Raw genomic sequence first — 12217 nt, forward strand, 5'->3', positions numbered from 1 at the left:
AAGATAATTTTCCAGCATTCCAATCTGTGTGAATGAGTTGTGCCTGCAGGGTGTGGTTTAAGGAACCAATTGCTGGAAAGTACCCACTGGATTATATTTTTCAAATGGGATTGAAGATCAGGTCTTAGTAACATAGTCAATAGAGCAGTACTTGTAAATGCTCGAATCGGGAAATGTAGGAGGACTCGTCTGTGGTCACATACAGCGATGGTCATAAAGGTTATCTGTGGTATGTCCGTGTTGGTCATATTTTAATTGGTCATAGGTGAAAGATATGAGGGGGATTGACGGAGCATGTTAGGTCATTCCATTTTTCTATTTGAACTGTCCAGAGTATTTTTAGCCGGTGATGAAGTGTACTGTCATTGTTATTGGAAAACAGGGCCTAGATAGTTCTTCCAGGCTTGTCATGTATTCTTTTAAATTGACTACTTATCACCTCCTCTGCCTGCTCCTGAACATAGAGTACATTTGTGTGTGTGTGTGTTTCAAGACAGATTGTAATTACTTGTATCCCTGAATCATGCTGCTGAAAATAGTCTCTATTTAAGAGGCACCTGTATAAGGGTATATGTACTGTGAATCTCAATTCCTTCACTATGGATCCTCTATGGATGTTGAACACTACAATAATTATCGTCTTTGTTTTTTTCATTGTAGTGTTTTTCTAATAAATGTGTGTAAAGCTTTACCGGTTATCTTGAAATTTGAATGCTTGCTTACCTATTTTGTCATGAATCATGGAGGTGTACTAGTGCGCTAACACTGTCATTTACAAACTCCTAACGTGTCACCAATATGTTACTTGTTAAAGTTGACAGTAAATACAGTAAATATCGCAATCACTCCATAAGTAATATTGCAACCTTTTGCACTTTAATTTTTCTTCAAAACAACAACTAATTTCATCCACATTTTTACATTATGTAAATAAGAGATAACATTTTAATAACATAACCAAAAGATGTAGAAAAGTATTAAAAGTTTTTGGATGTCTCAACCAACAGGGTTCCTGCAGGTTTCAGAAAATTCAAATTTAAGACCTTTTTAAGACCTACACGACGCATTACCCAAAAAATATTCAAATCAAAGAAATTCTGAAAACAACTTTTTAATTTCAATGAATTCAGTCATTGAAAAAGCATTAATTTAATTTACAGATAAAGCAATCACATTAGTTACCTAATTTAATTTTATTCAGCGCTAAGTACTAGGGGTGGGGGGAAAAATCATTTCACATATGAATTGCGATTCAGTCTTCTAGTGATTCACATCGATTCAATTTTTTTGTAATTTTTATGTAAGCATATATTGAATCGCAATTTGATTAAAAAATAAAAACCTGACCCCAACAATCGAATTGTGAGGTACCAAAGGATTCCCACCCCTAATAGAAGGTAAGCTGTACATTTGTTTAATATTGATCCGTGTTGCAGAAATAAATAAGTCTATTCAAGAAAAGTCTACTTATTATCACTGTATTTTGTGAACAAGTTCTTAGAAATTCTTCTTTCACTTGTTTTGTAAGTATGATTAGAAGGCAGAGTATTCTGTTTTATAACTTGGCATTAACAAAAACAAAACGTACGTTGTCCTTTGGCATTTAGTAGTGTCATAAGGGCAATTACACCGTCTTGTAGAAAGTAACTTTGCAGGAAACCTCTGGCTCAGTGGGTAAGCATGTGTACCATCGAGTCTGCTGCCAAACACGGTACCTTTTATGTATGTACCTATGTAGTGTACCTTTTATTAGTTTTATTTATAAATCAAGTTTTATTTTAAGTCGAAGAGCAAAAATTGAGCTGTAAGAAGATCCTTCAACCAGATTTGAACACAAGACAGTAGCCCACATCCTTAACCACTGAGCTATCAGGGATCATAACTATTTCCACTCAACATTTAAATTAGCCATTGAACTATCTAGTTGTAACAACCTGCAGAGTTGGGGTGTCAGAAAACCAGAAGAAAGCAGGGCTCCCCTGTTAGCTCACTGGGTTAGTGTGCATGCTCTTTCAGACATGCTGGGGCAGTACCGCAACTCCAAATGTTCAATTGTTTATTTTAAGTTAAAAGTTACATTGTGGTCATGTGAGATGTGGGACTTCACCTTCACATAGCTTCATAAATATTGGCTACAACAATACTTTTTTGCTACTTTGTAATAACTTTCTACGGCCAGCGTTTATGGAAATAAACAAGGGTAAAACCTTTTTTAGACCTTACCAAATTAAATTTATGACCTCGGATGAAAATCTGGCAATTTTTAAGACGCTTTAAGGCCTTAAATTTAATGTTTTTGACTTTTTAAGACCCCGCGGGAACCCTGAACCAAATTAAAGGTACTTGCTTATGTTACTTATGTTAACTTGAAATGATCATGAACAACTTGCAGACATGGATAATATAACTTGAGCCCTTGGGCCCCAAAATAACAATGACAGGGCATGTGTACTGCACCTGAAGGACACCCGACAGAAAATTGCACATCTTAATATCCATTCAACTTGAATCTTAATTAGCCTGTCACCTGCACATGCATTTACATCTTTCCAAATTAAAATTTCCAAATTGGAATTACGAACTTCTTTTTGTCCAATCAAAAAAAAAAAGAAGAAAAAAAAAAGAAATCCGGAAGTCAAACACAGCTCTTAACCAGATTCATATAATACATTGTAACACATAAGCCTGGAAACTGCTTGTATACAGTTCCTTTGAATTATTTATATAATTGAGAGCTACCCTTCCCAAGAACAGACATCTTCAAATCAACAGTTTGCTTCCTAAAATAATTTCAGACACAAGGTCATTTGGGCGAGCACTTGAATTTCCCAAACATCTTGAACTTAGGCAACAAACATTGGTTTGAAAGATGACTGACGCTTTGGTGCCACCTTCTGACTTGTAATAGCAGGTCTTTGTGCACATACCCTAGCCTAAGGAAGACTGTTACAGTACAAGAACACCTGTCGGTCTGCAGACAGGCCCGTGTCCAGAGAAACCACTGTAGAAACGGATGGGGCTGGTAAATCACAAACATTTGTCATTTCACACCCCAATCCTACTATCAAGAAGACGCATCAAAAAGGCCTGTATTCCTCTTCTGTCCACCAAGGCTAGGGTGAGTCCATTTCCACAGCAAAGCAAAATTAAGTTTCTCTACAAAATAAAAAAAGCTATTTTCCTAAAAGCACGGTCATCATCACACCCATAGCATCCTGAACTCCTGGAACTTCAGAATGTGAATGGCTGAACCTGTTGGGGATATAGGTTACTTTTAAGAACCTGCTACAGAAGACTATGCTGTCACTACATTTCTTTACCCTCATTCTATCCCCAAGGTGCATGCTGAACTTTGAGATCACCTCAAGCCAGGTCGGGATAGAGCAAGCAAACAAAAACAGTTAAGTGAATGTCACTTAGTTTGGCTTTTGAGTAGTGTCATTCTTAAAATGTTTAGCATTTCTAAAAACAAGTACAGGGCGTACAGAGGGTATTAGTGTAGAGAGCAACAGGGCTCATATATAGTGCATTCTGCCTGTGACGTTGGTTCTGTTCCTCGGTTTGCCAAGAATGCTGTGTCTTCTATAGGGCCCACAGTCTCAGGACTTGGCACACACAGACTGAGGTTTTCATCTGACCCTCTTGCTGAGTCAATCTGTCTTCGGCACAGCTTTGTCTCTGCAGGGTGATCGGAAGGTTTTGTTGCCAACCATTCCCTCCCACACCCCACTCAGGATTTCAACTATGTCGAGCAGACTCAAACTACATTGCCAATATCCAGTAACTCTCTTTTGAATATTGGTAAAGAATTTCAGAGTTAACACGTGCCACTCTTGCACAATAACTTCCATGCATATGGAAAAATACAGATTTGCCTGATTTATGAGGCCATCAGTTTGTCAATTTCTTTCTTTTCATTATTTGTTTTTAAACCAAAATATCTTGTCAATAAAAATCCTGTTCATACCACATGGACCCAGGAAGTTAAGCTGTGCCATAAACATTTTCACACAAATATAAAAGATTATGTAAAAACCAAAACCTCTACAAGATGAGAAAAAAAAGATGTTCCTTTTTTTTTTTTTAAGGTGAGTTATATTATAAACCAGAAGAGAATGTCTGTCAGTGTTCTGCATTCTCATATTCTGTTCTTATCAATACTGTATTACACTTAAAATTATACCATTGTAATCAATATAATTTACTTTAAAGTTAAAGAAAAAAGGGAAAAGGATGCAACCGTGGGTGGTGCTGGCAGAGGGCCGGCCTGCGCTCTTAATTGCATCAGCGCTCTAGTCTGTGATGAAACCGAGGAGTCCATGGTTCAGGAATGTGACCTCAATCTTCTATATACTCCCACAGGTCTTTCTCATAGCCTTCATGGACGTGCTGGAGCAGCATTCTTCGTCGGCTCTCACAGTATCTGCAGGTACAGAAGAACAAATAGGTGTTTTTCCTGACTATCACTTGTGGATGAGATTGTCCAATTGTACTACTGTCCCATTGTACCCACGTATGTATTCTCAGTTTATAGTCAGTTCACACACGACAACTGTGTGACAGACTCGGGAATGTGACAAACCACGGGACAGTATTGGAACCACTTGTATAATTTTTTTTTTTGTAAGAGAAATATTTCAGCTTTTTAGCTTGATTTAAAAACAACGACAATATGAGACAAGAGAGGAAAGGTGAGAGAAAGAGAGGGGATCACATGTAGCAAAGGGTCCAGGCTGGATTCGAACCCGGGCCGCTGTGGTAAGGTCTCAGCCCGTGTGGTATGCATGTTTTCCCCGGTGAGCCCTGACCCACCTGTATTTATCTTGTACTTTTTGCTTGATGTCCTGCAGCGAGTCCTGGGAGATATCTCGCTCCAGGTATCCAGACAGCACTTCGGTGGCGTTCTCCAAGTCAGCCTGGTTGTTCTGAGCCCACAAACAATATAATCAGACAGTGCTAGGCTGTCCTGATCGTTAGCTGTGGTACATAAACAGACACACACACACACTGTATCAACATTTCCAGGAACCATCTTCCACCGTATTGTACCTCGAAGATAATAGACTGGTTATTCTTCTTGAGGTAGAAGGCGAAGACGTAGGTGAACATGAGGGTGGAGCGACACTGACACAGCACGTCCACGGCCTTCTTCAGGAACTGCACCTCGATCCAGGACATGTTGTGTTGCTGCATCTCCTCCATCTTCTGCTTCACCTGGGCGTACAGCTTGTGCTCGAACCGCAGGCTCTGCATGTGGTTCATGTAGCGGTTGCAGTAGAACAGGTACCTCTGCAAGGCGGCCCTGGAGCGCTGCAGAGCACACGCCTAGCTTTAATTACAAAGGAAACTGGGCTGCGCACCAGCGGTCACTCCTCTGCAACCTCAGTGGTCACTCCTCTGCACCCTCAGTGGTCACTCCTCTGCACCCTCAGTGGTCACCCCTCTGCACCCTCAGTGGTCACCCCTCTGCAACGTCAGTGGTCACCCCTCTGCAACCTCAGTGGTCACCCCTCTGCACCCTCAGTGGTCACCCCTCTGCACCCTCAGTGGTCACCCCTCTGCACCCTCAGTGGTCACTCCTCTGCACCCTGAACTCTGACAGCTAGACACTGGGACAGTATGGCCAGAGGAAAATAAAGTTTTCACATCGCAGCAAACTATCAGTACCGGGGAAATTGCGACTATTGACACGCCTGATAATTTACATAACTTCACTCTTGATGTTTTGATGAGCTTCTTCAAAGCATAGTATTCCGTGAATAGTGTAATAGATTTGGTTGTGTGGAGAATGAATGTGTTTTAATTGTGGTTACATTTTAAGCTCCTTTGTTCATTGTTAAGGAACATCCTGGGACTAGCTTTCATTTAGCAGAAAAGGAGTTAGGTCAAGGGGGTGAAGGATTTAGAGGAATGTTTGTTAGACCTGAGGGGGTAGTTTGACCAGGGAGGGAATCCAGATACGCAAAGTTTGGGTGACTTAAGAGTTTGGGTTTGTGTTAAAGAGAAGATGCTAGATTACCTTTTCCTGTTAAGACATCCATTGTGGAGAAGAGTGTGTTCAATCTTTATATTAATTGATGGTTGTTTAGAGAGACTAGATGCTTGATAATTGCAGGGCACTTTAAATATCGAAGCTGAAGATAGGTCTGGCATCAGAACAGGTGGTTTTGTGGTATTGTCTTATGTTTGTGTGTTGATGACGGTTACGTTGTTATAAAGTTTTGTTTGAATTTAAAGTCTGGAGGGTCTTTATCACTCAGCTGAATGACATTTGTGTATGTGTCCTCCAGTAGATCTGTTAAGTAACTTTTATATAGAATAAATAATTTGTATTAATCCGGCCTTTGGACTATTTGAGTGCACAGTGTCTTCAGAATTTTTGATCAATGGGGCAGGGTGAAAGGCTTGTCTGGTACATAAGGAGGAGGGAGAGAAGACCTAAGGTTTGAACTGTAGTAAGAACAGTACAGAAAGGAGATGCTGTTGAAGGAGAAAGGGGGGCTGGGGTGAAAAAAATGTTGTCTGGGACTGATGTGTATTGTATGGACTCAAAAGGAGTTGTTATGAGGCTAAGAGTGAATAACAACAGTTCGGGGACAGAGAACATGGAAGCTTCCGAGGGTGAGCAGCTGGGAAGACTTAAGTTTGAAGGGGGAACGGAGGAGTAGCCTTTAAAGTGTGGGATCCATGAACCCCCATAAGGAGGGAGTAGGAAGCGAGAGTGACAGGTCAAGCTGACCTAGCCAAGGGAGTGGTGAGAGAAGGATGAGGGTCTCCTTAAAGAGGACGTGTGTTGATCAGGAAGTATGGGGTGAACTTGGGTCTCAGGAAAAATGGGAACATAGAGAGGAGGTTTTGAGGGGACATTGGAGATAGTGAGTGTGCATGCATGTTGGGGTCTAGGACAGGATGGCCATAGCCAAAACATGGGAAAAACCTTCTAGAACCTACAAGAAGGTTGTGAAATCGCAGCATGCAGGGCGGGGGATTTCCTTAATTAGACTATATAAGGGGATGTCCGAGATATTTGATAGCTTTTTCTGTTTTATTGTACTGCTGCCGCATTGCTGAATAAACACATCAGGATGCCTTGATTTTGAAAGATATTCTGTCTTCGACTCTACTTTTTGAGAATCCTTTTGAAACAAATTCTACAACAAGACCTTCATCATTAATTATTGATAATTACCTCCTGCGCATCTCTGGCCGCTTTCGCATCATCTTCATTGTAGCGATTGCAATTGTACCTGTGGATCAAAACCCATGGATCAACAAAACAGATCCACGGACGTTTCCGTGAGAAGACTTAATTTCATGTAAAGCCATGTGCATTTCCTGTCTCACCAGGCCGACCCGTGTGGCTCCCACGGACCCAGGCAGACCCAGCAGAACTCGGCTTTGCAGTTCTGGTTCCGACACACCATGTGATTGCACCCTCCGTCTTTCTCGATGGTCACATGGCATTTGGGACATTCCTGCCAGAGAAAGTACAGTTTAGGAGTTGCTGTGTACTCTCCACAGAACGTCCAGAAGCATGAGGCGGAATGGTTCAGCCATACCTTGGTATTTGCTGCAATCCAGTTTGATGTTTCACTGTCGTCGTCACATTTCTTGATCCACTTCCGGAGCCACTATAACCAGTGTGAGAGAATACCAGCTTGGCATTAATGGTGTTCGGCCTTTTGATAACGTCCCCAGTTAAAGGAGGTTGTAATCTGTGAGTTCATGATAACTGACATACCTTACACTTTACAGGGTCATGCCAGTTCTCACCACAATTAAAGCTGCAAAAAAAATAATAATAATTACATCGAGGTTGTTTCATAAATATTCTATATGCAGGTTCAGTTACAGGCAGCAAAGCAGAACATGGACCACAAGCAGGAAGTTATTGATGAACAGGTGTATTTCTTTAGTGATTAAGACTGTAACATGATGTGACATTGAGGTGACACAGGATAATTGGTGTTAAGAATCCCTTGTGTTCTAGCAGCAGTGTTTGAGAAGAGACCTGTAAACAAGAAACCGTAGCCCTGGGGACCTTGCTATTACAAGGCCCCAGAAGGAGTGGTGGATAGTGGCTTTTGATTGGCTGTTGCTTAGTAGCACAGGCTTAGTGTCACTTCACAGGCAAACACCTCTGAGCTCTTCGAGACACAGGCCACTTGTGATATTCAGTAGAGGACAATTAAGTCAATTCATGTTGATTTCTTACCAAAACAGACGGCTGCACTTGCACCTCACTGGTTTGGCGTCAGGGTACTGGACTTTGACAACATGATGGCAGTCAGGGGCAGGACACCACTTCAACAGTCTATTGCACTAGAAGAAAACATCCAGGTCGAAATATGGATTTCAGGGTTAGGTGATGACACAAGTCAATGTGCAAAGACGAATGGATTTTCACTAACAGCATTGTGGACTTACAAACAACATGCAAGCTTACCTCTACAAAACTATTGGTGATTAAATGCTGGTACTTCAACTTGACTTTTGAATCTGTTATGAGGCGCCTGGAGAGAATTCCAAAACTGATGTTACTATTGATTAAAAAACTATAATTTTTTTCCTTTGACATGTCATGCTATATCACAAACATAAGGGAAGGCATACTTACATAACTGTGTTGTCATCCACTAAAATGTCACAACTATGCGCAGGACAGGATATGGTCTAAAAAACACAACACAGGAGGTCAATTAATCATGTCAAATAAATGTTTTGTTTGTTGCCATGACAATGAATCAAGAAGGCAGGGATATGTGTACCTGTCCCATTCCCTCCTCGATAATTTTGGTGGTCAGGTAGTCCCCCCAGCACTGCATGCAGAACTTGTGTCCACACTCCAGGCCAGTGAAGTACTGTGTACACACAGACAAGCATTCCTTTGGATTTAAAACAAACCAAAAACCATACAGGGCAACAATCTAAATATCAAGAGGCCGTCTATCAGACTCAGTTTACGTCAGAGCCATACCATCGCCACTAGAAGATCGATGAATGACATGTCACAGATGTGCCAGAGCCTTTTAAGATGGGTTCTTAAAACTAAACTAATGAAATAGGGAGGCTACATACATCAAAAATAATGATTGCTGATTACACATGGACCGTTGGCAGCTTGGCCCCTGTGATCACATTACATTTACATTTAGTCATTTATCAGACGCTCTTATCCAGAGCGACTTACAGTAAGTACAGGGACATTCTCCCCGAGGCAAGTAGGGTGAAGTGCCTTGCCCAAGGACACAATGTAATTTTGCACGGCCGGGAATCGAACTGGCAACCTTCAGATTACTAGCCCGCTTCCCTCACCGCTCAGCCACCTGACCCCCCCATCACGAGCAGCAAAGGACAGATGAGGCAAATGAAAGGCCAATGGAAAGATAAAGAGTTCAAACAGAACTTTTCTGAGCTGAAGGTAATTCAAACTGAAACTGATAAGACTCTTTGGTCTTCATGGCCTTCAGTTCCCAAATCAGCCTGACCTCAGGAATCCAGAGGATGTTCTGGTGTTACACCACAGAACGCACCGCACAATAAAAAAATCAAAGAACTTGATCCCACAAATTAAACATACAGCAAAGGATGAAGGGATATCAGAGACAATGCAAAGACATATTGTTTGATATAAAAGGCAAGTGCTACCAGGACTACCAGATGTAAAAACTCAAATGTAAAAAATGATATTTTGTTTGACGTCTCTTAGTGGACAGCTAGTACAATGTATTGCAAAACAGCCCCCCTTTAAATATAAGAATTCAGTGAAGAGTAGCATTGAAATGCTTGTTTGAAGCATTTTCAAATGGTTCTGAATTCATAGTGCAGCATCAATAAAACCAAAATTGACATAGCATCTTAGTAGACCTTGGTCAAATTCTAGTTTGCAATTATTCAAAAACGTTATCTAGTGCTCAATGGAGCTTACCTGCAACTCAGGATCCAAAGGAGTTTAACCCGCAAATGCAAATCCCAACCAACAGTAGCAATTTCAGAATCCAGACAATGAAACAGAAATCTAACTTAAACATGGAAAACAGCTCGCTCACTCAAATCAAACAACTCCTCTCCAAGTCACTCAAAATCAGTCTTCTAGCCTTTAGCTTCCCATCCGAGGGCAGCACAGACTTAATCCAGTCCTGACTTCCAAGTTGCTGCTGATCTATTATGACACAGCTCTGCATGGCCCAGTACCACACACACATGCAGATGGTTAAGAGGTGCCAACACCCAAGTTCAAGCCAGGTAGAGAGCAATGAGATGAAAATGTTGAACGTCTAAGGATACTGACCGAGTTGGGGTAATTCAGGAAGCAGATCTGACATGGCAAGTCCTGTGCAGATGACCTTGTGTTCATTGGGCGAGTCCGAGATTTCTTATTGGGGTTTATTACGTGACACTCTGAGAACAGCTTGTCCAAGTTACCATCAAAGTACCTGGAAAGACATTTGATAAGACAAGAAGACAAACGTTAGGGTAGAATTCTATTCGGACTACTTTAGGTAGGCTAATGTTTTATGATGGGATCGCTGACTGTAAGGATACATGCCTTTCCATAAGCTTCTCTTTATCCCAGTTGAAGTGACTAAGAAGCATTCTTGTAATGGTTGCAGGATTCTAAAAAAAACAGACACACAGACATTGTTGTTCATGTGCATTCAGAGATGGAAAATGTAAAAATTATGTTTGTCATTATTCATTCACAAGATGATCCACACTAAGACTATTGTAATTAACTTAATGTTAATAACTTGCAGACAACGTACCTATTGTAACTTTGAAAGATGCTGTTGCAAACAGACTGTGATCTATCAACTATCTTTCAGCAAAGTTCAACTGAAGAACGGTGCTCTATACTGAGGAACTAACTATTGGTCATTCTAATATATATAGTTCAGCAAAATAGTATGGAGGCCTACTTGTCTTTGCAAGCATGGCTCAGAGTTCAGCCTCAACACAATATTACAAAATCACTGTCTCCATCTTCCAATAACCCTATGCATTGATGTCAGACAACAATACAAGAAGTGCTTTTAGTGAGTAACTGTTCTTCATTTGATACCTCCCAATCATAACTTAAGACATACTTTACTTGGCAGGCGTTGACACTATACCATGCACGTTTTGCAAATGTCTCTCACAATATAGCATCAGGCCTGTTATTGTATAAAACGACATTTACTATAAACTATTTGAATCCCTACCAGTTGCAGTTCAGGTGATGGCACAATAACAAACTCTGGAAGGGAGATTGTGTTAGGCCGTTGGCCACCAAGTGAAAGTTGGGATCATTTGATGATTCAGGTCACTATCTGGAGGTTGTATTAGGCTAAGTTATGAGGATCACACAAACATCGGTAGAGCAACTTATTCTATAGTGGCCCTCAAATACTATTAGCTAGCTTAGCGCCAAGATAAAACATTTAAGTACCAGAGCTAGGCTAGCTAGACCAACGTTTGTTACCGCCCAGTTCGTTTACAGTAGCTCACACTCAAATGCTGGGAGGTATGCTTACTATATACAGTATGCATCATCACATCTAAAAGATAGCAGTTGGCTTGCTAGCTAACTGGCTTGCTTACAGTAGTTAGTAAAATAGGTTGACAATACAAAATAGGGATACCAATTGTTTTCCTGTCTCTTTTCCCTCTTTACACGAACTGAATGTAACAATGCTACTTATAAACTGGTTTGATGACACCGGCAGTTAAGGTAGCCTAGCTTGCTAAACTCTGTGGCTTGGTTGTTAGCAATCTAGTCTCTAGCTAAAGCTAAACGCCTTTACCGTTTTCAGTCAGTCAGTGGCCTGCCTAATACTACTTCGTCCCCGATATTTCCTGCAGCTGACATCCTTGTATACCTACCTGGATGACCTCATTGACCTCTCTGATACACTCGACCATATGCTGAAGGATCTGTTCAGCTGTGAGCACTTCGAATCGGTAGTCCTCCTCATCTTGACCAGGCCCGTGGCCGCTTCCTCCGGTCTCTCCACACTCGTCTCTTTCTCCGCCAGCGACAACAGGATCGACCAACTCCACATCTCCGAGCTCCAGGGTGTCGTCCTCGGTTTCCTCTTCGGCGCTGTCTTCGCTACATTCTTCTTCTTCGTCATCGAATTCATAATTATAACCCTCGTCTGAGTCCATTACTGGGGCTATAATCAACTTGTGACAAGCAGACCTATTAACTTAGCATAGGTGATGCGGGCAATGG

General features: G+C 41.3%; 1 protein-coding gene across 1 annotated transcript; it reads right to left on the reverse strand.

The window, feature by feature from the left end:
- Positions 1-854: 854 nt before the first annotated feature.
- On the reverse strand, positions 855-12183 carry arih1 (ariadne ubiquitin-conjugating enzyme E2 binding protein homolog 1 (Drosophila)). Its single transcript, XM_067235437.1, has 14 exons — positions 11866-12183; positions 10550-10617; positions 10292-10436; positions 8769-8861; positions 8618-8673; positions 8447-8513; positions 8216-8322; positions 7742-7784; positions 7560-7631; positions 7345-7475; positions 7190-7247; positions 5050-5310; positions 4813-4925; positions 855-4423 (listed from the first exon to the last, which is right to left on the reverse strand). The coding sequence occupies exons 1-14, from the start codon at positions 12148-12150 to the stop codon at positions 4339-4341; spliced, it is 1584 nt and encodes a 527-aa protein (XP_067091538.1). The 5' UTR covers positions 12151-12183; the 3' UTR covers positions 855-4338.
- Between the last annotated feature and the right edge of the window lie 34 nt (positions 12184-12217).

The sequence above is a fragment of the Osmerus mordax genome, chromosome 4 (genome assembly GCF_038355195.1).
Source record: "Osmerus mordax isolate fOsmMor3 chromosome 4, fOsmMor3.pri, whole genome shotgun sequence".
Taxonomy (NCBI): domain Eukaryota; kingdom Metazoa; phylum Chordata; class Actinopteri; order Osmeriformes; family Osmeridae; genus Osmerus; species Osmerus mordax.